The sequence below is a fragment of the Carcharhinus amblyrhynchos genome, chromosome 23 (assembly GCF_965287045.1).
Source record: "Carcharhinus amblyrhynchos chromosome 23, sCarAmb.v2.hapA, whole genome shotgun sequence".
NCBI classification, from domain to species: domain Eukaryota; kingdom Metazoa; phylum Chordata; class Chondrichthyes; order Carcharhiniformes; family Carcharhinidae; genus Carcharhinus; species Carcharhinus amblyrhynchos.
Genome location: NC_137346.1, coordinates 9,041,717 through 9,069,682, shown reverse-complemented (window position 1 = coordinate 9,069,682; position 27,966 = coordinate 9,041,717). Strand labels below are relative to the sequence as shown.

At 47.5% G+C, this 27,966-nt stretch overlaps 1 protein-coding gene across 3 annotated transcripts in view; it reads left to right on the top strand.

Annotated features, from left to right (window-relative positions):
- The window catches only part of LOC145357249 (multidrug and toxin extrusion protein 1-like), a 53,648-nt gene that overhangs the window by 20,314 nt on the left and 5,368 nt on the right, over window positions 1–27,966 (top strand). For all 3 annotated transcript variants that reach the window (XM_080210419.1, XM_080210418.1, XM_080210420.1), the window contains 10 exons: window positions 1,939–1,983; window positions 5,868–5,965; window positions 10,517–10,614; window positions 14,127–14,240; window positions 16,898–16,965; window positions 18,900–19,008; window positions 19,921–19,996; window positions 20,106–20,175; window positions 23,582–23,714; window positions 26,522–26,616. In XM_080210419.1, coding sequence (XP_080066545.1) covers window positions 1,939–1,983; window positions 5,868–5,965; window positions 10,517–10,614; window positions 14,127–14,240; window positions 16,898–16,965; window positions 18,900–19,008; window positions 19,921–19,996; window positions 20,106–20,175; window positions 23,582–23,714; window positions 26,522–26,616 — 906 coding nt within the window. The remainder of the gene's footprint in view (window positions 1–1,938; window positions 1,984–5,867; window positions 5,966–10,516; window positions 10,615–14,126; window positions 14,241–16,897; window positions 16,966–18,899; window positions 19,009–19,920; window positions 19,997–20,105; window positions 20,176–23,581; window positions 23,715–26,521; window positions 26,617–27,966) is intronic.

Sequence of the window (27,966 nt, the reverse complement as noted above, 5' to 3'; positions counted from 1 at the left end):
CTTTACAGGTAATCAAGTCTTAAAGGTACAGACAATTGTGAACTAAGGGCATTTAACAAAGGAACACAATCCACCTCTTTGTGACGCTAAGGGGCAATTTAGCACGGCCAATCCACTAACCTGCACATCTTTCGGACTGTGGGAGGAAACTGGAGCACCCGGAGGAAACCCACGCAGACTCCACTCAGGCAGTGACCCGAGCCGGGAATCGAACCCGGGTCCCTGTTGCTGTGAGGCCAACCATCGTGCAACCCGTTAACAGTGGCCTTGGAAGTGCTCTTAATCCTTTCATGGAATGTGGCAATTCTGTGAAAGGATTAAGACCACTTCCGAGGACACGCAGGATTCTGTCGGTTCTCACGTTACTGAGGCTTCTGCCCTCCTTCACAGATTGCCCATCCTGAGTTGCCCCTAGAGGGCAGTCAAGAGTCAACCACATCGCTGTGGCTCTGGAGCCACATGTAGGCCAGACCGGGTAAGGACGGCAGATTTCCTTCCGACAATGGGTTTTTTTTTCCCGACAATAGTTTCATGGTCACCGTTAGTGAGGTTAACTTTCAATTCCAGATTTTAAAATTTGTGAATTGAATTTAAATTTCAGTAGCTGCTGCTGTGGGATTTGAACCCATGTCCCTGGAGTATTAGCCCAGGCCTCTGGATTACTAGTTGACGTTACTGTCCTGTCACCATAAAAGCAGGAAAATGAATCGCAGCAGAAAGTGGATGTGTGTGTCCTGGACCCAACACAGCGGTTAATCAAAACTGCACAGAGTGCAGTGGAGTCCAGTCAGGAACTCAGCAAGCTGTCAATATTCTGATCTAGCTAATGGCAAATTCATAGAATCATTCTGCAGTGCAGAAGGAGGCCACTCAGCCCATCGAGTCTGCACCGACCACAATCCCACCCAGGCCCCATCCCCATATCCCCATGCAGTTCCCCTAACACTAAGGTCAATTTAACATGGCCAATCCACCTAACCCACGCATCTGGAAGGAAACTGGAGGAAACCCACGCAGACACAGGGAGAACTTGCAGACTCCGCACAGCCAGTGACCCAAGCCGGGAATTGAACCTAGGTCCTTGGCGCTGTGAGGCAGCAGTGCTAACCGCTGTGCCACCGTGCCATCCTCTTTCAGGCCCAGTTCCCCTTGGATCGGCCAAATCAGATGGAGGTCCTTGGGCGTGATGGTGACCTGCTTGTTGGCACACAGGTTGGTGTCTCACCAGGGACGCCTCACTGGCCTCCTGCGGGGCCAGGACGGCTGAGCCCTGGAAATGAAGTCCAGGCGAATCCCTGCACCAGGGCGGCTTGCGGATCAGCAGCGCGGTGGAATTCTGGTAGTGCCAGATTCCTCTCAGTGCCACGGTGCCAGGCTGGCAGCAGTGTGGCTTTTCGACCTCACCAGTCTTGCGAACAGCCTTGGTGGCCAGATGCTTGCGTGGAGCTTTGCCTCTGGGGGGGTTTGCACACTTTTGGGTTTGAGCCGTTTCCCCTCCCTCTTTCCCACCGTGAGAATTGTGTGTTAATTGTGCTGAATATTATATAGGAGAGGGCACTGACTGAGGTTCACTTGAGTACGTATACAGAGGCGCTTATTGAAACTGTGTGGTTGAGCTTGGAGTTATATATTTGCAATGTTTAACCCTAAATAATGGTAAGGCTGAATAAAGATTGACTTAGCATTATCGTTCACCCGTTGGCTATCCGGACAAAAAGACAGTAAGTGGGGATATATGGCAAGTGTTTAAGTGTGAAGGCCCATTTGGTTTCTAAAACTATATTCTTTGACAGTTTGGCCCATTGCAAGTAAGAGGATGTATACAAATTGGATTGAAGTTTTAAAGAGAAGAGTGAGCCTAAATTTTGTGTCCATCTCACCAGTGTTAGCTGCATATTCCCTTTCTTTATAATTTTATTTTTCTTCCGTCTTTCTTAGGCAACATTTCTCTATGAATTAGAAAGCAGATACCTTCAGAATCAGGTATGTTGAATTTTACTTTGCAAATGCGCACGATTTTTCCAGATGCAGGCCTGAACCCTGGTCCCTTCATCGCGAAGGGCGGGATTTTACAGCCTCGCTCAAGCGAGACTGGAAATTCCCGCCCGAGGTCAACAGACAATTTCCATTGTCCACTCCTCGCCCGCTCCGATTCCCTGGTGGGCGGAGCAGAAGAATTCCGGCTTATGACTCAAACCGTGAGCTCTGTTTCCCTCCTGACAGATGCTCATAGACCTACCCAGTTTTACCAACATTCCCTGTCCGTGTGTGAGGAATTAAATCTGTGTCCCAGTGCATATTCCTAAAGTTCCACCCAGATCAGACTGCAAAGAGGGCCTTCTGGCCCATCCACCTTGTGCTAGCTCTTTGACAGAACTGTCCACTGAGAGCCTTTCCTTGGGTCTTGCTCCAAAACCCATGTTTCTATTTCTTAAGCGTCCATCCATTTCCGTTCTGAAAGTTGCCGCAGATTCTACTTAACTCTTTCAGGGAGTGCGTTCTCAATCTTGGGTTAAAAGGAAATTTTCCTCATCTCCCCTCTGTTTCTTCTGCCAATTACCTTAAATCTGCATGCTCTGGTTACCAACCAGATGGCTCATAACTCCATAGAGTCTCCCATTAACCTTCTCTGCTTTGGAGAGAACATTTCCAGCCACTCCGGTCTCTGCGTGTAACTGGACTCCTTTATCCCTGGCACCTCTCTCGTAAATTTCCTCTGCACCTTCTGCAAGGTATCAACACCCTTCCTAAAGCCTGGTGCTCACAATTGGACCCTAATCCAGCGCAAGGCTAACCAGTGATTTGTTAGGGGTTAGCGTGACCCCCAGTGCTTTAGGACTCCTGCCTATTTAATAAAGGCAAAGTTCTGTCTTTGTGTCAGTCCTATCAACTTGTCCTGCCATTGAATTATGCATACCAGACCCTGGGCCTCTTTCTTCCTGCACCAGCACCACTCCCACCCCACCGTTAGAAATTATACTATTTTTAGTTTCTTCTTCTCACTCTTACTCCCAAAATGGACAAAGCAACATAGGCATTAGGAGCAGAAATCAGCAAATTCAGCCCTTCGAGTCTGCTGCTCCATAGCTAATCTGTCCCTGGTCTCAAATCCACCTCCCCACCTGTTCCCCATATCCCTTTACCCCCTTTTGTATTAGAAATGTATCTATCTCCCTTTTGAAACAATACAATTCAGACTCCACCGCACTATGGGGGCAGCGAGTTCCACAAATTCACCACCCTCTGCGAGAAGTAGTTCCTCCTCATCTCAGTGTAAAATCTACTGCCTCTTGACCTATAACCTGTGACCTCTTGTTCGAGGTTACCCCGTAAGAGGAAACATTTGGCCCACATTTACTTTATCAATCCCTTTTAGAATTTTATATACCTCGATCAGATCCCCGCTCATCATCCTAAACTCCAGCGAGTATAAACCCAAACTCAATCTCTCCTCATACGTCAACCCCTTCATCCACAGAATCAGTTTGGTGAAACTGTATCATTATGTGCCACCTTTGATTTAAATTTTATCCCATCTCGTCTCCTCTCATTTCACTGTCTGTTTGAGAAACTAAATGGAAATGCCCAGCATATCCTCTCATTACCCTCCAATCAACTCTACTCTCCTGGCTTCCCATCCTGAGTAACATCTTACTCCCTCACATAGTTTTGTGAAGGGGAGGTCGTGTCTCACGAGCTTGACCGAGTTTTTCGAGGAAGTGACGAAGATGATTGATGAGGGTAGGGCAGTGGATGTTGTCTATATGGACTTCAGTAAGGCCTTTGACAAGGTCCCTCATGGCAGACTGGCGCAGAAGGTGAAGTTGCTTGGGATCAGAGGTGAGCTGGCAAGGTGGATACAGAACTGGCTCGGTCATAGAAGACAGAGGGTGGCAATGGAAGGGTGTGTTTTTGAATGGTTGGGTTGTGACAAGTGGGGTTCCTCAGGGATTGGTGCTGGGACCCCTGCTGTTTGTAATATATAGAAATGATTTGGAGAAAAATGTAACTGGTTTGATCAGTAAGTTTGCGGATGACACAAAAGTTGGTGGATTTGCGGATAGCGATGAGGACCATCAGAGGATACAGCAGGATATAGATTGATTGGAGGCTTGGGTGGAGAGATGACAAATGGAGTTTAATCCGGGCAAATGTGATGTAATGCATTTTGGAAGGTCTTATACAGTAAATAGCAGGACCATAAAGAGTATTGATAGGCAGAGGGCTCTGGGTGTACAGGTACACAGGTCACTGAAAGTGGCAATGCAGGTGGAGAAGGTAGTCAAGAAGGCATGCTTGCCTTCATTGGCTGCAGAATTGAGTTTAAAAATTGTCAAGTCATGTTGCACCTTTATAGAACTTTAGTGAGGCCGCACTTGGAATATAGTGTTCAATTCTGGTCGCCACGCTCCCAGAAGGATGTGGAGGCTTTGGAGAGGTTACAGACAAGATTTACCCGGATGTTGCCTGATATGGAGGGCATTGGCTATGAGGAGAGGTTGGAGAAACTTGGTTTGTTCTCACTGGAATGATGGAGGTTGAGGGGCGACCTGATAGAAGTCTACGGGATTATGAGTGGACCGTCTGAAGCTTTTTCCCAGGGTGGAAGAGTCAATTACTAGGGGGCACAGGTTTAAGGTGCGAGGGATAAGATTTAAAGGAGATATATGAGGCAAGTTTTTTTACACCGAGGTTGGTGGGTGCCTGGAACTCCACTGGAGGTAGTGGAAGTGGATACGATAGTGAGTTTTAAGGGGCGTCTGGACAAATACATGAATAGGATGGGAACGGAGGGATATGATCCCCAGAAAGGTAGGGGGTTTTAGTTAAGTCGAGCAGCATGGTTGGTGCGGGACTGGAAGGCCTGTTCCTGTGCTGTAATTTTCTTTGTTCCTCGTCTTTGTTCTCACCATAGGGAGAGAGATTGCAACAGGAAAGCCCCGGAAACGGTTGCCAACAGCCCACTGCCCCTACACAAGGACCTTAGCAACTCACCTGCCGCGCGCCTCCCTCGCCAGTCTGTACAGCTAAGACCATCATAGCCGGGGATAACAGCCAAGGCCCTGAGGAAGGGGGGAATGGAACCAACAGGCCACCATTAAAGACCATTTCCTCATCACAGATCCCACAGCCCAGTCACCTGGCTTTGATCAACCGTTTCTGTACCAGCCAAGGGCCTTTGTGCCGCAAATCGGCACAAGTGGATCCTTGCCAGGAACCCGGATTGCACCCGTGGTGTTTCCCAATCAATGACTCGCATCGTTGAAGACTGCCCTCCCCTCCCCGACAACACACGTAGCAGAGGGCTCCAAGAGCTCCGTATAGCCACTGCGGAAGCTCCTGAATCGTAAAACCCCTACTGTATAGAAGGAGGCCATTTGGCCCATCGAGTCTGTACCGACCACAGTCCCACCCAAGCCCTACGCCCACAACCTCAAACGTTTACCCTGCTAATCCCCCTGGCATGAAGCGTAGCCAGTCCACCCAACACGCACATCTCTGGACTGTGGGAGGAAACCGGGGCACCCGGAGGAAACCCATGCAGACACGGGGAGAACATGCACACTCTGCACAGGATAGTGACCCGGGGCCAGAACTGAACCCGCGTCCCTGGCGCTGAGAGGCAGCAGTGCTAACCACTGAGAAGAGAAGTGGGACAAGGCTTGTGTGGAGCATAACCATCTTAATGAGCACAGTTGGGGTGAATGGCTGCTCTCTGTGCTGTGGAATCTGTTGAGCCCAGCACAGGGGATGTGGTATGATGGATAATTATTCAGTACTTTATTGCCTGGCTTGGGAATTGGTGCAGGCACTAAAAAAAGAAATGGAAATATCAAGAACTGATTTATTTTTCCTTCTCGTTCCAGGGGATTATCCTGCCACAGATTTTCACTGGTCTCCTAGCCAATGTTTTTAACGCTGTGGTAAATTACATTTTGCTGTACGTTGCAGAGCTGGGAGTGCCGTAAGTACCATAAAGTTTGTTGTTTTTTTTCCAAAAGAGAAATGAAAATTATAATTGTCTGTCTGTCCATCCGTGTTGGGCCTTCCTGCATTTCTGTTTCGATTTGTCCCACTTCTCTGTGTTGAGTTTGTACGTTCCCCCTCCCTGTCTGCTTGGGTTTCCTCCGGGTGCTCCTGTTTCCTCCCACACGCTGAAGTTGTGTAGGCTGGATGCATTGGCCGTGCTAAATTGCCCGTTAGCGTCCCAAGATGTGTAGGGATTAGCAGGATAAACATGTAGGGTTACAGGGATAGAGCAAGGGCTGGGTTTGGGTTAAGGTGCTCTGCCGGGGTGAGTCAGTATAGACTTGATGGGCTGAATGGCCTCCTTCTGCGCGATAGGGATTCGATGGTTCTCTGCGCCTGCCCACACAAGACGAGAGCAAATTAACTCTTCAGTCCTTTCACCACGGCTGCCCTTTTGAAAAATCTCCAATGATGATTTTACAGAATGAGATTGAGGTTTTTTTTTCCCTCTCCTTGTGTAAAGTTATTGAGGTGACAGAAGGAGGCAGAATGAAGTCAAGAAACACCAGCTGTGATGGAAAAGATGGGCAGAGCAAGTTTGAGAGGCCTCCTCCTGGTCTGTGTGCTGATGGGAGATATTTCTTTAAATTAATTTGTGGAACATTTATTGCCCACCCCTAGTTGCCCCTGGAGGGCAGTTGAGAGTCAACCACATTGCTGTGGCTCTGGAATCACATGTAGGCCAGACCGGGTAAGGACGGCAGATTTCCTTCCCTAAAGGATATCAGTGAACCCCGATGGGTTTTTCCGACAATCGACAATGGTTTCGTGGTCATTCTTAATTCCAGATTTTTTTTTTTTTATTGAATTCAAATTCCACCATCTGCCGTGGCGGGATTTGAACCCAGATCCCCGGAGCGTTAACTGAGTTTGTGGATTAATCGTCTAATGGTAATGCCACTAAGGCCATCACCCCTCAATGTTGAGTCACATTTAAGAGACTGAATTGTGGGATATGAGAGGATGGGCCCACTCAGTGGGGTGTAGGTCAGAGCATGTGTAGCCCAAAGATTCAGGTGTCAGCCTGGAAGTGGGGGTGGGTCGCTCACTTTGCAACCTAAATAGGAGCTCACAGCACCTTTCTAAGCATTGTAAAATGTCTCAGGACATTTTGGAATATCATCAAGCAAAATTGGACAGGTGACCAAAAGGCAGGTTGTTAAGGAGTGTCTGAAAGGGTGGAGATGCCGGTGTTGGACTGGAGTGAGCCCAGTCAGAAGTCTCTCAACACCAGGCTAAAGTCCAACAGGTTTGTCTGAAATCACGAGCTTTCGGAGCGCTGTCCCTTCCTCGGGTGAGCCCTCCAAAAGCTCGTGATTCCAAGTAAACCTATTGGACTTTAATCTGATGTTGTGAGACCTCTTACTGTGCTTTTAAGGGGAAGGGGGGAGTGGAAAGGTTTGGGGAGGGAATTCCAAAAGGTGACACCTTGACCGCTGAAAGACGAAGCCTCGAGGGATCGTAGAATCTCTACAGTGCAGAAGGAGGCCATTCATCCCGTTGAGTCTGTACTGACTCTCCTGTTAGACAACCTGCCCCAGGTTCTATCCCCGTAACCCCACGTATTTACCCTGCTAATCCGCCTAACCACCGTGCTTCTATTTTTGTCGTACAATTTAAATAAATCCCTCTTAAGTCTTGGCTAACACTGTTAAGCCTAGTGTTGGTGCTTATCCCCCACCTGCTTGAGACACTAATGTGAGATCTTCTCTGGCAACACTTTATTGCGTATCGAGGGTGAGCCAGGTATTGTGTGACACTGGAGTCGCCAGTAGGTCAAGTCAAATAATGGCCAATCCCCTTTCCCAGAGGACATCAGTAAGGCAGGTGGCTTTTCACCAGAAACTGGCAGCTTTTATTCCCTGTCAGCTGTGGTTCTGTTGGGACCATTCTTGCCTCAGAGCCACAAGGTTCCAGGTTCAAGACACACTCCAGGACCTCAGATTTCCTTTTTGTTCTATGACGCCAGCACAGTTGTGAGGGAGCACTGCATTGTTGGGCATGGCACAGTGGTTGGCACTGCTGCCTCACAGCGCCAGGGACCCGGGTTCGATTCCCAGATTGGGTCACTGTCAGTGTGGAGTTTACACATTCTCCCCGTGTCTGCGTGGGTTTCCTCCAGACACTCTGGTTTCCTCCCATAGTCCAAAAGCCACGCTGGTTAGGTGGATTGGCTCTGCTAAATTGATCTTTATTGTCAGGGGGACTAACTAGGGGAAATGCATGTGGGTATTAGGGACAGGGCCTGAGTGGGATTGTGGTCGGTGCAGACTCGGTGGGCCAAATGGTGGTCTCCTGCACTGTAGGATTCTAGGATAAAGTTGGAGGAGCTGTTTTTCTGATCAACTGTTAAACAGAACCCCGTCTGCATGCTGAGGTAGATGTGAAAGATTGCACAGTGTTATGCTGAAGGAGTGTTATGTGGCACAGTGGGTTAGCACTGTTGTCTCACAGCGCCAGGGACCCAGGTTCGATTCCCAGCTTGGGTCACTGGCTGTGTGGAGTTTGCACATTCTCCCCGTGTCTGCGTGGGTTTCCTCCGAGTGCTCTGGTTTCCTCCCACAGTCTGAAAGATGTGCTGGTTAGGTGCATTGGCCATGGTAAATTGCCCCTTCATGTCCCAAGATGATATGGCGATTGGCAGGGTAAATTTGTGAGGTTATAGGGATGGGGTGGGGAGGTGGGCTTGGGTAAGATGCTGTGTCAGAGCAATGCAGACTCGATGGGCCGAATGGACTAGTTCTGCACTGTAAGGATTCAATGATTGCTGGCAGCACTCATGAAATAAGCAATAGTCAACTGCCACAGTGGTGTCGCGGCGAAGAGAGTGGCTTTTCTCTTGGTTAAGTTGATTGGCCATGCTAAATTGACCCTTAGTGTCAGGGGGCCCAGCAGGTTGAGTTTATCGGTTATGGGAATAGGGCCTGGATTGAGGTCGGTACAGGCTCGATGGGCCAAAACCTACCTTCTGCGCTGTAGGGATTCTGTGATTGAGGAAAAGGGGGGGGGTTATCCCCAGTGCCTTGGTCAATATTCATTCCTCAACCAAGTCACAAAAGCAGACCGTCTGGCCACGATCTCGTTGCTGTTTTGGTGGGATCTTGCTGTGCACAATCTGGCTGCTCCCGACATTACAGTGGTGAGTCCACTTTGAAAATCTTTCATTGCCAGTGAGAGCTCTGTAGAAATGCCAGCCTTATTCCCCAGCTCTCCCAGGTGTACCTGCAACAGAAGATGTTGAGCCGCTGACTGTTATCCCAGTCCTTTGGCTCTGTTCGCTGCTCTGAAGCAACGCTGTACACTGCGTTCCGTTCAAGCTTCACACACTCACCACTGTCGAGGGCCCCATGATCAGCGTTGTCAGTGAAGGTTCACACCGTTCCGTGTTCTGTTTGTCTCCGTTGCAGTGCTAGTTGTGGCGGTGTGGGTAGGAGCCCCTGCCTCAGTGGAAATTCCCACTGCAGGCTCGCAGCGCAGTGAGACTGCTGCAGTGCCAGAGGCACCACCTCTCAGCTGAGACATTAAACCGAGACCCCTGCTACTTCCTCCACTTGATATTATTTACAAATACAGCAGAGGACTTTGGTTTCGAACCCCAAAAAACAGATGATCACATCGTCAGCCCATTGATGTTATAGAAGGAGGCTATTCAGCCCATCGAGTCTGTACTGACTCTCCAGCAGAGCATCTTTACCCAGACCTACCCCATTCTGTAACTCCACGTACATATCCCGCTAATCCCCCAAGCTACAAATCCTTTTTATTTGATTTATTATTGTCACATTAATGTACAGTGAACGGTGTGCCTTGCCTGCAAGAAACAATACTTTTCAGAGAGAAGGAAAGGAGAGAGTGTGAAATGTAGTGTTAGTCGTAGTTAGGGTGCAGAGAAAGATCATTGTAATGCAAGGTAGGTCCATTCAAAAGTCTGATGGCAGCCAGTTGGTATGTGACCTCAGACTATCGTATCTTTTTTCCAACGGAAGAAGGTGGAAGGGAGAATGTCTGGGGTGCGTGGGGTCCTTAATTATGCTGGCTGCTTTGCCGAGGCAGCAGGAAGTGTAGACAGAGTTAGTGGATCTTTGGACGTTGAGGGACAATTTATCACGGCCAATCCACCTAACCTGCACATCCTTGGACTGAGAGGGGAAACTGGAGGAAACTCTCAAGCACAGAGAGACTCTACACAGGCAGTGACCTGAGGCAGGAACTGAACCAGGCGCTGTGAGGCAGCAGCACTAACCACTGTCGCGTGCCTTCACTGCGTGCGTGAGGGTTGCCCATTTCCCACATTCCAACAGCTTTGTTTCATTGGTTTTAACTTGCTAGGAGGTGTGCCAAGATTGTGAAACGAGCTATACAAACACTTTGATGCCAGCTACTATGTTGAAACTGAACATCTTTTAAAACCCAGTTTTAGATGGGGCAAGCTGTCATTGAATTGGGAGCCATATTTTTAACACATGAACCTTATATTGTTTTTCAGGGGTTCAGCTGCTGCCAATGTTATCTCTCAGTACTGTCAGGCTATTCTCCTGTTGGGATACATTCGATGGAAAAAGCTGCATGTTAATACCTGGGCAGGTAATCATACTTTTGACTGGGAGGAGGTTTAAAGGTTTGCAGCATAGAAACAGGCCATTTGGCCCAACTTGTCCATGCAGCCCCTTTTTTTAATAAACCTCTAAGCTAATCCCATTTGCCCCCATATCCCTCCATCCCATTGTACCCATCTAAATACTTTTTAAAAGATAATTTTATCCACCTCTGCTACTACCTCTGGCAGCTTGTTCCAGACACTCACCACCCTCTGGACACTTTTGTATTTCTCCCCTCTCACCTTAAACCTATGCCCTTTAGTTTTAGACTCCCCTGTCTTTGGAAAAAAATATTGACTATCTACCTTGACTATGCCCCTCTTTATTTTATAGAATGCTATAAGCCTCAGCCTCCTACACTCCAGAGAAAAAAGTCCCAATCTATTCAGCCTCTCCTTATAACTCAATCCATCAAATCCCAGTAGCATCCTAGTAAATCTTTTCTGCACTCTTTCTAGTTAAATAATAGTCTTTCTATAATAGGGTGACCAGAGCTGTACACAGTATTACAAGTGTAGCCTTACCAATGTCATGTACAACTTCAACAAGATGTTCCAATTCCTGTATTCGATGTTCTGACTGATGAAACCAAGCATGCCGAATGCCTTCTTCACCACTCTGTGCACATGTGACTCCACTTTCAAGAAGCTATGAACATGTACCCCTAGATCTCTTGTTCTGTAACTCTCCCCAACGCCCTACCATTAACTAAGTAAGTCTTACCCTGGTTCAATCTACCAAAATACATCACCTCGCATTTGTCTAAATTAAACACCATCTGCCATTCGTCAGCCCACTGGCCCAATTGATCAAGATCCCATTGCATTTGGAGATAACTTTCTTCACCATCCACCATGCCACCAATCTTGGTGTTATCTGCAAACTTACTAACCATGCCTCCTATATTCTCATCCGAATCGTTAATATAAATGACAAATAACAGTGAACCCAGCACTGATCCCTGAGGCACACCGCTGGTCACAGGCCTCCAGTTTGAAAAACAACCTTCTACAACTAATCTTTAGCTTCTGTCAAGAAGCCAATTTTGTATCCATTTAGATACCTCACCCTGGGTCCCGTGAGATTTAACCTTACGCAACAATCTACCATGCGGTACCTTGTCAAAGGCCTTGCTAAAATCCATGTAGACAATATCAACTGCACTGCCCTCATCTACCTTCTTGGTTACCCCTTCAAAAAACTCAATTGAATTTGTGAGACATGATTTTCCACTCAAAGCCATGGTGACTGTCCCTAATCAGTCCCTGCGTCTCTAAATGTCTGTAGATCCTGCCTGTCAAAATACCTTCCAACAATTTACCCACCACAGATGTGAGGCTCACTGGAGATTTGATGAGAGTGTAAACACCAGCACCGGCTGTCATGCTATATGGATCTAAGGAAGATCAGGTTCAAAATAAGACATCCTTGACAGTAGGTTTATTGACCAGATGACCAGATTATTGTCCTTGCCATTACACTGGTGTGGTAGTTGACTGTCGTTCATGCTGCCAGCTGTCATAGAATCCCTACAGTGCAGAACGAGGCCATTCGGCCCATCGAGTTGGCACTGACTCTCGAAGAGCATCTTACCCAGGCCCGTCTCCCCGCCCTATCCCTGTAACCTCATGCATTTACTCTGCCAATCCTCGTATCGTCTTGGGACACTAAGGGGCAATTTAGCATGGCCAGTCCACCCAACCTGCACAACTTTCAGATTGTGGGAGGAACCCAGAGCACCCGGAGGAAACCCACGCAGACGCGGGGAAAACGCACAAACTCCACGCAGACAGTGACCCAAGCTGGGAATCGAACCCAGGTCACTGGCGCTGTGGGGCAGCACTGTGCCACCTAGATCATCTCAGAGCTCTGGTAGGATTCCAGTGAAGGTTTACCGGTTAGTACCGATGGCCATGTGGTCAAGAATGTGCAGGCAGGCATTATACAAAGAACAGTACAGCACAGGAACAGGCCATTCGGCCCTCCCATCCTATGCTGATCACGTTGTCCTATCTAGACCAACTGCCTGTGCCCCTGTATTCCCTGTTTGTTCATGTGTCTATCCAGATAAGTCTTAAATGTGGTTAATGTAACTGCCTCAACCACTTCACTTGGCACTCTCCACCCCCCCCCCCCCCCCCCCCCACACATCTCCACTGAACCTTTCTCCCCCTCGCTTTGTGCCCCCTTGTAAATGTGACTTCTGCCCTGGGAGAAAGCTTCCAACTGTTCACTGTTATAACAGTAAAACGTGGCCCTCTCTCATTCTGAAACAGTTGTACAAAATTCAGTCAGGCGTCGTGTAGGCCGGTCTGAGGAATGGCTGGACAAGGCGCCACCTGGTGTTTGTAGCTCCATATTACTCCATTGGTTGCATTCCCTGAGTATTGAGGCAGACCATCCTTTTCCAAACATCTGTGTTTCTCCGCTTTTAGGAAGCCCAGGATGATCCGTCGCCAGTGTTTTGAGCCTTTCTAGGAAAAAGTGTTAAAAATCATAGAATCCCTACAGCGCAGGAGGAGGCCATTCTGCCCATCGAGTCTGCACTGACTACAATCCCACTCAGGCCCTATCCCCATAACCCCACACTTATCTTGCTAATTCCCCTGACACTAAGGGGGAATTTACCACGGCCGATCCACCTAACGTCTTTGGACTGTGCGAGGAAACAGGAGCACCAGGCGGGCAGCGCAGTGGGTTAGCACTGCTGCTTCACAGCTCCAGGGGCCCAGGTTTGATTCCCGGCTCGGGCCACTGTCTGTGTGGAGTTTGCGCATTCTCCTCGTGCCTGCGTGGGTTTCTTCCAGTTTCCTCCCACAGTCCAAAGATGAGCGGGTTAGTTTGATTGACCACGCTAAAATTGCCCCTCAGTGTCCTGAGAGGGGTAGGTTAGAGGGATTAGCGAGTGAAATGTATGGGGGTAGGGCCTGGGTGGGATTGTGGTTGGTGCAGACACAATGGGCCACATGGCTTCTTTCTGCACTGCAGGGTTTCTACGATTCACCCGGCTTACGTTAACGTTGCAGTGAAGTTAATGTGAAAATCTCTGAGTCGCCACACTCCAGTGCCTGTTTGGGTACGCTAAGGGAGAATTTAGCACGGCCAATGTACCCAACCAGCGCATCTTCCAGACTGCGGGAGGAAAACGGAGCACCCGGAGGAAACCCACGCAGACACGGGGAGAATGTGCAAACTCCACACAGACAGTGACCCAAGCCGGGAATCGAACCTGGTCCCTGGCGCTGTGAGACAGCAATGCTGACCACTCTGCCATCCACATTAATGTTTATTCGATGAAATTGCACGTTGGGCATGATTGAGATCAAAAAAATTGGTGTGAATTCACCTTTGTCCTGAAAATGACCAGTCTGCAAATCGTAACCTGTAGCTAGACTTTACTCTTCCTGCTGCTCCCTGCTATCCTCTTTGTAATCTTCCCTGACAGCCTCTGCATTTGTTTGTACATCGTGTTAACTGTACAGTTTTGTCCTTGCCTAGGTTGGTCCACTGACTGCCTGCAAGAGTGGGGCCGTTTTATAAAGCTGGCCATTCCTAGCATGCTGATGATGTGTATTGAATGGTGGACCTATGAAATTGGGATCTTCCTTGCAGGTGAATAAACTAACATTTCCTCTTTGAAACCCCTAACTCTTCCTTTATTAAACAAGGAGCGAAGGTCCTTTTTGTCTATCCATATATCCAAAAATTGCACTTTTTAACAGTTTCCACCTGTAGCGCGGGAAGGCTGGTTGTTTGTCTGTGTCACTTACCTTGCGATTTTGGCGGTGAACTTTTTAATTCATTCGTCGGACATAGACATCGCTGGCTGGGCCAGCATCGATTGTCCATTTCTAATTGCCCTTATTAAGAATCAACCACACCATCGTGGCTCTGGGGTCACATGTAAGCCAGATCAGCTAAGGTCAGCAGATTTCCTCCTCTAAAGGACGTCAGTGAACCAGATGGGGTTTTCCTGACAATTGATTCAAGGTCATCAGTAGATTCTTAATTTCAGATATCTTTTATTGAATTCAAATTCCACCATCTGCTGTGGTGGGATTCGAACCCGGATCCCCAGAACATTAGCTGAGTTTCTGCATTAATTGTCTAGCAATAATACCACTAGTTTGACTCTAGCTAGCCTAAACTTAGGCTGTTAGATTAGATTTGATTTGATTTGTCACATGTATTGGTATACCGTGAAAAGTATTGTTTCTTGCGCGCTATACAGACAATACATACCGTTCATAGAGAAGGAAAGGAGAGAGAACAGAATATAGTGTTACAGTGACAGGGTGTTGAGAAAGATCAACTTAATATAAGATAAGTCCATTCAAAAGTCTGATGGCAGCAGGGAAGAAGCTGTTCTTGAGTCGTTTGGTACGTGACCTCAGACTCCTGTAACTTATTTCCAACAGAAGAAGGTGGAATAGAGAATGTCTGGGGCGCATGGGGTCCTTAATTATGCTGGCTGCTTTGCCGAGGCAGTTGGAAGTGTAGACAGAGTCAATGGATGGGAGACTGGTTTGCGTGAAGGACTGGGCTTTGTTCAGAACCTTTTGTAGTTCCTTGCAGTCTTGGGCAGAGCAGGAGCCCATACCAAGCTGTGATACAGCCAGAAACAATGCTTTCTATGGTGCATCCGTAAAAGTTGGTGAGAGTCGTAGCTGACATGCCAAATTTCCTTAGTCTTCTGAGAAAGTAGAGGTGTTGGTGGGGCTTTCTTAACTACAGTGTTGGCATGGGGGGGGGAAACCAGGGCAGGTTGTTGACGATCTGGACACCTAAGAACTCGTGAGGTTACACACGATATCTGAAATGAAGTCTGTCTCGGGGATTGAGTTAAAGTATACTTGACCCATACGCAACTCCAAACCTCAGGTTAAATAATTGACAGCCAGAATCTAACACTGAGACAGCAGCTCGCATTTATATAGCGCCGGTTTACATGGCAAAATGTTCCGAGGCAATTCCCTGGAGCGTTGACAAGCAAAGTTGAACTGTCTAAGGAGAGGATGGGACTGGAGACCAAAAGCTTGTTCAAAAGATGGGATTCGAGGAATATGCTTAACAGGAGGAAAGTGAGCGAGGGGTAGAGAAGTGAAGAGGAGGAAGTTCCAACCAAAAGAGAACAGGACTGGGAGACGCTGCGTAGAGTTTGTCACCATCACAGCTTAAACAAGGGGGTGAGGTAAGGATTAAGAAAAATATTCAGTGTGTTCTGTGTACAGTTCAGGTCAGCGGATACAAAGAAGGTGCACAACTTCTGGAGTTGCAGCAGAATCACGAGTGACTCAAGTGGGATTTGTTTTGAGGAAATCTTTACAAGAAGCTTGACGCACAGACCAGCACAAAGACAGTGTCGCGTACTTCTATAGCTTTTAGTATTATAAAACTTTGCAAGGTGCTTCGCAGGGGCATTATTGAACCGAGATTTGACACGGAGCTCCCATCAGACAGTGTTAAGGCAGGTGATGAAGACTTGTCAAAGGGATCAGTGTTGGGAAGGGAGAAAATGAAGCAGAGGGTTGGATGGGAAAAAATTTCAGCGCTTTGGCAGCTGCACATTCAGCCGCCAGTGATGAAATGATTAAGGGATGCCAGAGGTGAGAATTGGAGTGCAGATATATCTCAGCCTGTTGTGTGTTTGGAGATGATTGGGATCTTCCTCGCAGGGGAATAAAGTAACATTTACTCTTTGAAACCCCTCTTTAATTAAACAAAGAGTGAAGGTCCTTTTTGTAGGCGTACAGGTCCATCCATATATCCAAAAATTGCACTTTTTACCAGTTTCCACCTATAGCGCGGGAAGGCTGGTTGTTTGTCTGTGTCACTTACCTTGTGATTTTGGTGGTGAACTTTTTTAATTCGTTCATCGGACGTGGACGTCACTGGCTGGGCCAGCATCGATTGCCCATTTCTAATTGCCCTTATTAAGAATCGACCACACTATCGTGGCTCTGGGGTCACATGTAGGCCAGACCGGTTAAGGAGGGCAGATTTCCTTCTCTAAAGGACGTCAGTGAACCAGATGGGGTTTTCCAACAATCGACACTGGTTTCAAGGTCATGGGAAGGAGCAAAGTCACGGTGAGATTTGAAAATTTAAAACCAAGGCATCGCTCAATGGGAGCCATTGAGGGTAATGGGTTTTTGTTCAATTAGTGACGTGATGTTGGGATGTTAACATATGGTTGCAAGCCTTAATATTGATCTTGCATTGACGTCTTTTACATAATTAAATTGAGCTGTCCTGTTCCCTTTCCACAGGATTAGTTAATGAAGTACAACTTGGAGCCCAAGCCATCATTTACCAAGTTTTATCAGCAGCTTACATGGTAAGACTTACTTCTTTTAAACTAGAGACTGCTTCAATGCAAAATGCAGAGCTGTGTAACTTGTTCAAAAAAAAATGTTTAATGCACTTTACTTCGTAAAGTAATCATTGAATCCCTGCAGTGCGTAAAAAGCCATTCAGCCCATCAAGTCTGTGCTTGACTCTCTGACAGATTTTCTTACCCAGGCCTTCTTTCCCTGCCACCCCCACACACTTATCATGGCTGATTCATCTAACTCGCACATCTTGGAGCACTAAGGGCAGGATTTTACGATCTCGCTCGGGCAAGGCTCATAAATCCCGCCCGAGGCCAACAGAGAATTCCATTCTGTGATCCTAAGGCTCAATTTAGCACGGCCAATCAAATTAACATCTTTGGAGTGTGGGAGGAAACCAGAGCACCCGGAGGAAACCCACGCAGACACGGGGAGAATGTGCAAACTGCGCACTGACGGGGGTTCAAGGACGGAGTCGAACCCAAGCCCCCAGAGCTGTGAGGCAGCAGTGCTAACCACTGTGCCGCCCACTCATCGAAACCTCTTGGAACACGCACTGAATTGCTTAGTTCCCATTTATCAATGTAGACTGAGTGGTCAAGTGATGACTGCAAAAAACGTCACGTGTCGGGAACACGGGAGTTAGACCTGGGAGCAGAGAATCGTAGAATCCCTACAGTGCAGAAGGAGGCCATTTGGCCCATCGAGTCTGTTACCGACCAGACCCTATCCCCGTAACCCCACATCTTTACCTTGTTAATCCCCTGACGCTAGGGTCAGTTTAGCGTGGCCAGTCAACCTAACCGGCACAGTGTTGGAGTCACTGCTAAGCTAATGAACAAACTATTGTTTGTTACAAGTTCTGGTTGTCTGCAATTCGGGACATCCAACACATTTTCACTTTAAGATCATTAATTTATTGACACAAACAATGACATGCAGTGCGAGACGGGTTATTCACCACGACTGGGATCGCAGGTTATTAAACTCTTGTAAAATTCACCTGCCTTTTCTTGCTCAAGCTCATCAAAAGTATTCCCATTTTGTTTTGCCCTGTGTATAAATATTGGTGGAATACGGATATTTGTCCGTGATGCCAACACAACGAAAACAGAAACGGATAAATAACCACTACCGCTGATTAGCAGCAGATTAGCAATCTAAACTGGGTCTGGTAGTGCTGTAAGATACTTGTGTCATACACTGATGGAGAGAAAGAAGTTGTCTCCACTGGTGGGTGGAACTAGGAATAGAAATTCATAGAAATCCTACAGTGCAGAAGGAGGCCATTCGGCCCATCAAGTCTGCACCGACCACAATCCCACCCAGACCCCACCCCCTTTTTTTCCCTACATACTTTACCAGCTAACCCACACATCTCACGACACTAAGGGGCAATTTTTAGCATAGCCAATCAACTGCACATCTTTGGACTTTGTGGGAGGAAACCCACACAGACATGAGGAGAATGTGCAAACTCCACACAGACAGTGACCCAAGCCAGGAATCGAACCCAGGACCCTGGAGCTGTGAAGCAGCAATGCTAACCCCTGTGCTACCGTGCCGCCAAGGGCACATGGACTTAAAATAAGGGGAAGCAGATTTAAAACTGAGTTCAGAAGGAACTTCTTCACCCAAAGGGTTGTGAATCTGTGGAATTCCCTGCCCAGTGAAGCAGTTGAGGCTACCTCATTGAATTTTTTAAGGCGAGGATAGATAGATTTTTGAACAGTAAAGGAATTAAGGGTTATGGTGAGCGGGCGGGTAAGTGGAGCTGAGTCCACGAAAAGATTAGCATGATCTTATTGAGCAGCGGAGCAGGCTCGAGGGTCCAGAGGGCCTACTCCTGCTCCTAGTTCTTATGTAACAAGGAGGGATAATATGGAGAAAATGAAGTAGCGAAAAATAATGCTCATAGCGTCCTTGGTTCCCCCTGCAGATTCCTCTGGGATACAGCATAGCCACACGTATTTGTGTGGGGAATGCTTTGGGTGCAGGAATCCCAGAGCAGGCTAAAAGCTATGCCGGAGTTGCTCTGTTGTGTGCCGGTGAGTTTATCGTTAGTTAACATTGGTTACAATTAATTGCATTGATTATAATTAGTTTGTTACCTGCAAACCTCTTAAGAGAATTGGAGGCGTGCTTCAAAAAGGAAAGAATTGCAGGGCTGTGGGGAAGGAGAAATTATTGGGAGTTCCTCCAAAGAGCTGGCAATGGGCTGGTTGGGCCTCTGTTCAAATAATGTCATCCCTCACCTTAATTCTCTTTCCATTCATTACCCTCTTTTTACCCCCCTCATGAGTGCCACATTTCCCACTCCCTTAGTAGGAGTTCACTCTCTGCTGTGCACGGATGCTGGACAATTGACCCTGGGGGCCTTGTTGTTAAACTGCGGGATGCTGGGCTGCAAAGGGTCACGCTCAACCCTATATGGAATGACCCACCCGTGTACACGCACGCCCCCCTGAGGGGTCGGGCGTTGGATCGTGATCAGGAACAAGAATCCTGAAGAGTACATGCTTTTCCTCCCCCACTCCCCACTCCCCACCCCCCTCCGTTTGGTTAAACTGCGACTCGGGAAGCCCAACACCCACTATTAAGATCAATAATTTATTGACACAAATAGTGGCAAATTGGTCACGCAGTGCGAGACGGATTATTCAAGGAAAATATTATTAAAAGTCTTTGCCAAAGGAAGATCTCCGCTACTTTTCGAGTTCAGGTTTAAGGGCGCCACCTTCCAGTCTCGCCGCTGTCAACCGGGCTTCCCGCTGTTTGCACCCTCCGCTACTGGTAGACCCCGCCATTGGGCGAGTCTGGAAAATCCGTCCCTCCGAAACGGCTGAGCTGTGGTTTTGAGAATTTTCAGGAGCTTTTAAGTGGATTATAAATTTTTTTTTTATTGGAATATCTGGCATCCGTTTTAAGTTAGCCATTTTCGTGTGGGTCTATTTTGACAGGGTGCTGTGGTATGGTGATCTGTCTGCTACTGGCAGCCCTAAAGGATGTGCTGGGTTATATCTTCACCACTGACAAGTTAGTAAACGCGACCTTTTACCAACTGTACGAGCTCGACTGTGCGCGCTTTGCAAAGGTAACTCACAAACGCCCCGTGAACCTGACGCCCGTCTCTTCCTTCTCTCAGAGAAATTATCCGATTGGTCACGCAGTTAGACCCATTGGTGGCAGCTTATCACTTTTTTGACGCAATGACTGTGAGTATTTTGTTTTAAAAGTACTTTGAAATAAAAATTGAATTCAAATAGTTTTATTTATCAAGAATGCAAAAAATTGTTTATATACTGGTATATTTCCTGTCTAAAAGCATTAAATTATGAAGACAGGTTGCACTGACGAATCTTGCATTCCCTTGAGTATTGAAGATGAGGTCAATCTGCTTGAGGTGCTTATGATATTTAATGTGGCGGCACAGTGGTTAGCACTGCTGTCTTGCAACGCCAGGGACGTGGGTTCGATTCCGGCCTTGAGTGACAGTGTAAACTCCTTGCGTTCTCCCCCCTCTGTCTGCATGGGTTTCCTCCCACAATCCAAAGATGTGGATTGGCCATCCTAGAATCCTATAGCGCAGAAGGAAGCCATTTGGCCCATCAAGTCTGCGCCAACTGCAATCCGACCCAGGCCCTATCCCCCTTATCTGATACAAAGGGGCAATTTAGCGTGGTCAATCCACCCAACCCGCACATCGTAAACTGCCCTTAGTATTACAAAATGCATAGGTGACGGGGATTGGCCGAGCCAAATGCACAGGGTTGTGGGAATAGGACAGAGGGGAAGGTATGAACTGTTTCTCCCCATCTACAAGCCGGAACAGTTTCTCTCTATCTACTCTGTCTCATGATTTTGAACACCTCTATCAAATCTCCTCTTAGCCGCCTTCAGAACTGTCCCAACCTCTCCAATCTATTCTCATAACTGAAGTTTCTCGTCCCTGGAACCGTACTTGAAAACCTCTTCCACATTCTCTCCAATGCATTCACATCCGTTCTATAGCGTGGCACCCAGAACTGTGCACAATATTCCAGCAGAAATCTAACTAGTGTCTTGTATATGTTCAGTATAACCTCCTTGCTCTTGTACAAGATGCCCCATTAATAAAACTTGGAATACTATGTTTTATTAGCTGCTCTCTCCACCCTCAGTGATCAATGCACCTGTACGCCTGGGTCCCTCTGCTCTTGCATCCCTTTAGGAACTTTACCCCTTATTTTACATTGTGTGTCCATGTTCTTACAACAAGAAGGCATTGTTGTTGTAAATGCTGGAACTGTTGTACAATTGACGGCACAAGTTTAATCTGCCCTTGATCGCTGTCCATGATTCGAACGTATTTTCTGCTTCACCCAGTGTAAGTCGATGACCTTCACCTGAGCGCTGCCGTTTTCTAGTCATTCTGGGCTCACTCTCGTGTCCGCTTGGCAGTAAGGTGCTGCTGTTATGATGTTGCCACGTCTTGTTCTGCCTCCTGGCCTAATCCATGTTTGTGTTGAATACTCAGGCAGAACTGGGCACAGGCTGGCACATGAGGTGCCCATGCCAGGGACATTGGTTCAATCAACCGATTCAAATCAATTGGCCGGTTTGATAAATTATTTTCAGAGTCCCTACAGTGCAGGAGGCCTTTCAGCCCATTGAGTCTGCACTGACTCCCGAACAGGGCACCTTTCCCAAGTCCGTCATTCCCATACGTTTCATAGAATGCTTACAGTGCAGAAGGAGGCCATCTGGCCCATTGAGTCAGCGCCAACAACAATCCCACCCAGGCAACACCCCGTCAACTACATCTATTTACTCTGTCAGGCTCCCCTCCCACTAAGGTGCAACTTAGTTTGGCCAACCAACCTAACCTGCACAACTTTGGACTGTGGGAGGAGCCCCACGCAGACACAGGGAGAATACGCAAACACTGCATAGTGACCCAAGGCCAGAATCGAACCCAGGTCCCTGACACTGAGGCAGCAAAACTAACCTCCGCCACCCTGTGCCACACTGATTACCCCGCTAATCTCCCTAACCTGGACGTCTTGGGACACTAAGTGGGAATTACCACAGCCAATCCACCTAACCACACTTTGGAGTGTGGGAGGAAACCGGAGTACGCAGAGGAAACATACGCAGACATGGGGAGACTTCGCACAGACAGTGACCCAAGGCTGGAATTGATCCTGGGTGCCTAGTGTTGTGAGGCCGCAGTGCTAACCACTGTGTCACCGTGATGCCCCTGAGATTTTGTCCTGAGCCTTGCTCTTTAATAGTATGCAAAGCAATTTAGAATAGGATCTACCCACTTGTTTGTTCATTACATTGGCTCTTGTGTCCTGTTCTCATGCCCAGTTCTGAGCCGTATTTCAACCTGGATTTTACTAAAGCATTGTTGCACCATATAAGCTTATGGTGCTGAGGTTAAGACCCGTGATGGTTCTTTACATGGGATAGAGAGCTACTTTTGGTACTCACAAGTTAAGTATGTCTATGGCACTTGGGGGAACCACCTCCATTTGAGAATGCGCCACTTATGTAGGCAAATTATGCCACATATTCCTGGATTTTATTAAGATGAATGGAACAATATCACTTTCTAATGTTGGCACCTTTGACCCATTCCAGCTGACCTGGAGACGCTGGCAAATTTGGGCCAACAAATCTCTCGGGTTTCGGTGTGGGTTGGAGACCAGTCCATAATCTTGTAAGTTGAGCCCACATCTGCCCGCGAGGTCACTACCTTAACTGGGCTTGCATCAACATTTTTCCACTGTCAACATCTTTCAAAGTGGAGATGTGGACGCACCGTCAGCAAATTAAGACATCTTCAACTTTCTGGGTGGCACAGTGGTTAGCACAGCTGCCTCACAGTGCCAGGGACCCGGATTCAATTCAGGCCTGAGGCCTCTGTCTGTGTGGAGTCTGCACATTCTCCCCATGTCTGCCTGGGTTTCCTCCAGGTGCTCCGGTTTCCTCCCACTCTCCAAAGACGTGCGGGTTAAGTGGATTGGCCGTGCTAAATTTTTTTTATTCACTTGCAGGGGCATGGGCACTGCCAGCTGGCCAGCATTTATTGCCCATCCCTAGTTGCCCTTGGAGGGCAGTTGAGAGCCAACCACATTGCTGTGGCTCTGGAGTCACACACGAGCCATGGATAGAGACGGCAGATTTCCTTCCCTGAAGGACATTAGTGAACCAGATGGGTTTTTCTCTCAAATTTCATGGTCATCAGTAGATTCTTGGTTACAGATTTTTTTTTTATTGAATTCAAATTCCGCCAACTGCCGTGGCGGGATTCGAACCCAGGTCCCCAGAATATTAGCAGACTTACTGGAAGAATGCCGATAATACCACTAGGCCATCACCTCCCCATTGCCCATTAGTGTTGGGGGATCAGCAGGGTAAATGCTTGGGGTTATGGGGATAGGGCGTGGGTGGGATTGTTGTCAGTGCAGCCTCGATGGGCCGAATGGCCGCTGCTTGCTCTGTAAGGAATCTATGATATGAATTTGGCAGTTTGTGAGGTTCCCTAGTTAGTTATATAATTCTGGTGGGGGATAGACTGTGACAGAAACAGCCTGAAATGATGTTGCTAATGTATTTCCCTTACCTGCTGTACAGTGTGTGAGTTCTGGAGTGGTGATCGGATCTGGAAAGCAAAAACTGGGAGCCGTTGTCAATCTGATCGCGTTCTACGCAATCGGTTGTCCCATCGGAATATCGCTGATGTTCGCAGCAAAACTTGGCATCTTGGGTAGGAGTTTCTTTATAATATACTGTAGTTTTATTTTTCTGTTTTTAATTTCTGTTCTTCTTAAGCCAGTTGCCTTTCAGAGATATCCAGTCCATTGGGGGGGGGCAACTGTCCGACTGAGGTGGCAGCGTTTCATGGGGGCATTGATACGAAGGGCAGTTTGATTTCATAGTCTGGGCTCAATAGCTTCATTCCAAACCGGGCACAGGTTTAAGGTGCAAGGGGCAAGGTTTAAAGGAGGTGTACGAGGCAGATTTTTTACAGAGTATTGGGTGCCTGGAACTCACTGCTGGGGGAAGGTAGTGGAAGGAGATACGTAGTTACTTTTAAGGGACGTCATGATAAATACATGAATAGGATGGGGTGTTGCCATTGGCGGGACTGGAAGATCCGGCTGGTTGGGAAATTTCGGCCTCTGTGTCTAGCCTGCTGTGCAAGGTGCCAGCAAGCAGCTAGCACTTGTGATTAGCGCAGTGGGTAGGACATTGGATTGGCAACCTAGTGGTTGAGAGTTCAGATCTTTGTGAGGTCTAATCTTCCATAAAAGGTCTACAAAATAATGAGGGGCACAGATCAGCTAGATAGTCGATATCTCTTCCCAGAGGAAGGGGAGTCTAAATCAAAAAGGGAATAGGTTTAAGGTGAGAGGGGACTGATACAAAAGTGTCCCGAGGGGCAATTTTTTCACACGCAGGGTGGTGAGTGTCTGGAACAAGCTGCCAGAGGTAGTAGTAGAGGCGGGTACAATTTTAAAATGTATTTAGATTGTCACATGGGTTAAATGGGTATGGAGGGATATGGGCCAAATGCGGATAATTGGGATTAGCTTAGGGGTTTTTAAACAAAAGAGCGGCATGGGCAAGTTGGGCCGAATGGCCTGTTTCCATGTCGTTCTATGATTCTATCTCACCATACTAAGTAGTAAAACGGAAAGCCTATCCAGACTGGCTCTAATCTCCTTCGCCTGTGGTTGTCATTTAATACCTCTGGAATGGGCTGCCAGGCCATTTAATTCCGTAATGTTACAAAGGGAAGGTTGATCCCCTTTCTGAGAACTAAGACTCAACCACTCGGAGGAGTACCTCACTTCATAGTCTGTTAAAGTGAGTGTGAGAATGGGTAATGTCTGAGCTTCAGCAACTTATAGTGGTTAAATCAAAATAACTACCTGAGACACTGGCTGTAAAATCAACAAATAACACTTTAATTATCTAACTAACAGTAAACAGGTTAACTAAACTATTAACAAACCAAGTAACACACGATTCTAATGGACTGGTGTTTAGATAAATACAATTCTCACTTATTAACAAAAAAATAGCATTTTTAGTCATTCTCAAAATGCTGCCAGGTTTGTCTCTTCCCAGAATCTTCCTTCTTCTTTGCTCATTCCTTCTGCCTTCACTACCTTCTTTTGATACCTATAATGTGGAGATCCGGCGTTGGACTGGGGTGGGCACACTTACCTGATGAAGGGGCAGCATTCTGAAAGCTTGTGATTCCAAATAAACCTGTTGAACTTTAACCTGGTGTTGAGAGACGACTTTTGGTACCTTTGCGATTGAGATCAGGCTTTCTTTTAAGTCATAAATGTAGCTGTTACACTGGCAGAGAGTTGTTGTCTGTGTCACTCTCTCTCTCTCTCTGTCTCTCTAGCTGAGACCTGTGGCAGTCATTGTCAGGTGGTCTTCTGGCAGTGTTCTGGAGCTGGGGGCTGGCTTTATACCCCGATGACGTACCAAAATTCGTACAATAGGATTGGTTTACAGGTTATCAAAAGAACAAAGTTCAAATCTGATATGCTGTTGCTTATTTTAAATTCAAAAGAGAAAATGCTACAAAATCTCAGCAAGTCTGGCAGCATCCGTAAGGAGAGAGAAGAGCTGATGTTTCAGGTCCGGATGACCCTTTGTCAAAGCCATTGTTAATCCTTTGTTAAATTTATTGATTAAAATAAACAGTGCGGCATGGGTGGCACAGTAGTTAGCATTGCAGCCTCACGGTGCCAGGGTTCGATTTCCGGCTCGGGTCACTGTCTATGTGGAGTCTGCACATTCTCCCTGTATCTGCGTGGGTTTCCTCCAGGTGCTCCGGTTTCTTCCCACACTCCAAAGATGTGCGGGTTAGGTGAACTGGCCAGATGAAATTGCCCCTTGTCCCAGGATGTTAGGTTAGAGGGATTAGTGGTGGAGTAAATTTATGGGGTTAGGGCCTGGGGTGGGATTGTTACTGGTGTAGATTCAATGGGCCAAATGGCCTCCTCCTGCACTGAAGGAATTCTATGATTCTAGGGTTTGTAAATGCAAAAACAACTTGTTGTCCTGGCAGCATTACTAGCTAGGCTGGCGATACGTTATTTCACTCTATGCTCATTGTGTACCCCATAAATTTACTCCACTAATCCCTCTAACCGACACATCCTGGGACAAGAAGGGGCAATTTCGTCTGGCCAATCCACCTAACCCGCACACCTTTGGAGTGTGGGAGGAAACTGGAGCACCCGGAGGAAACCCACGCAGACATTGGGAGAACGTGCAGACTCCAACACAGACGCATTTTTTTTTTCCCGGTTAAAAAGCAAACCACCTTTTTAAACAAACTTGTCAGCATTTTTGCATTGATAATAATTTCACCAACACTAACTTCACAACTGCAAGCAACTGCCATGGAGAAAGGGACTCGTCACTTTCTTAAGGTGGCTAATAGATGTGGGACTCCAGTTCCACACTGTCAGTGATGAGCCAAGTGGAGGGAGAATATCCAGGATATTGTGCTCTTTCTTACTGCTGCCTCTCTGTAATTTGCAGGTCTTTGGTCTGGGATGTTCACAGCTGTGGTTGTACAAGTGATCTTTTTCCAAGCAGTGATATTAAAATTGAACTGGAAGAGAACATCGGACCAGGTATCAGACGTTAAAGGAAATTAATTCTTTTTTTTAATTATCCTGCCTTGTTTCCTCACGATACTCCAAGGTTCGCACGGCTGCCTCACAGCGGCGGGGTCCCAGGTTCGATTCCAACCTTGGGATCACTGTGTGGAGCCTGCACATTCTCCCCATGTCTGCGTGGGTTTCCTCCGGGTGCTCCGGTTTCCTCCCACACTCCAAAGATGAATAAATGCGTGCGGTTACGGGAATAGAGCCTGGGTGGTGTTGTGGTTGGCGCAGACTCAATGGGCTGAATGGCCTCCTGCACTGTAGGTTTCTATGATTCTACATGCGGCCTAGGTGGATCGGCCAAGCTAAATTGCCCCTTAGTGTCGGGGAGGATTAGCAGGGTAAACACATGAGGTTACGGGATAGGGTTTGGGTAGGATTGTGGTTGGCGCAGACTCAATGGGCCAAATGGCCTCCTGCACTGTCGGGATTCTCTGATTCATGTCTCACACAGGGAGACATCTGGATAAGCTCACACTGCCTGTGAAGGTCCTCGCCAGCTGACCTCTGTGTTGAGCATGGATCACACACTGACTCCCCATGGGGAAGGACCAGGATGCTGCCCTACCAGCTGGCGTTTGTAGCACTTCCACCCCTGAACTGGAAGCTGGTAGAGTCCTGCAGGAGCCTGGGTATCAAATGGACTCTGACATTCCTGAAGCAATAATGAGGGAGTGGTGCCAGTTTGCAGATGGGACATTAGAATGTGGCCCCATCTGCCTTCTTGAGTGGATATTAAATGTCCCTGGAGCACTATTGTTTTTGGAACATCAAGGGACATAGGTTTAAGGTGCGAGGGGCAAGATTTAAAGGAGACGTACAAGGTAAGTTTTTTAAACAGAGGGTGGTGGGTGCCTGGAACTCACTGCTGGGGAGGTAGTGGAAGCGGATACATAGTGAGTTTTAAGGTGCATCTGGACAAATACATGAATAGGGTGGGAATAGAGGGATATGGTTCCTGGAAGGGTAGGGGCTTTTAGTTCAATTGGGCAGCGTGGTCAGTACAGGCTTGGAGGGCCGAAGGGCCTGTTCCTGTGCTGGAATTTTCTTTGTCCTTTGTATCAAGAGAGTTATCCACTGAATCCTGACCCACGTTTATCCCTCGACCAACACCCGCATCTAGATTAGGTGGGTGATTATCTCATGGAAGCTTGCTGGTGGCACAGCGATCAGCACTGCTGCCTCACAGCGCCAGGGACCCGGGTTCAAATCCCAGCTTGGGTCACTGTCTGTGTGGAGTCTGCACATTGTCCCCGTGTCTGCGTGGGTTTCCTCCCACAGTCTGAAGGTTCGGTCCATGGGCTGTGCTAAATTCTC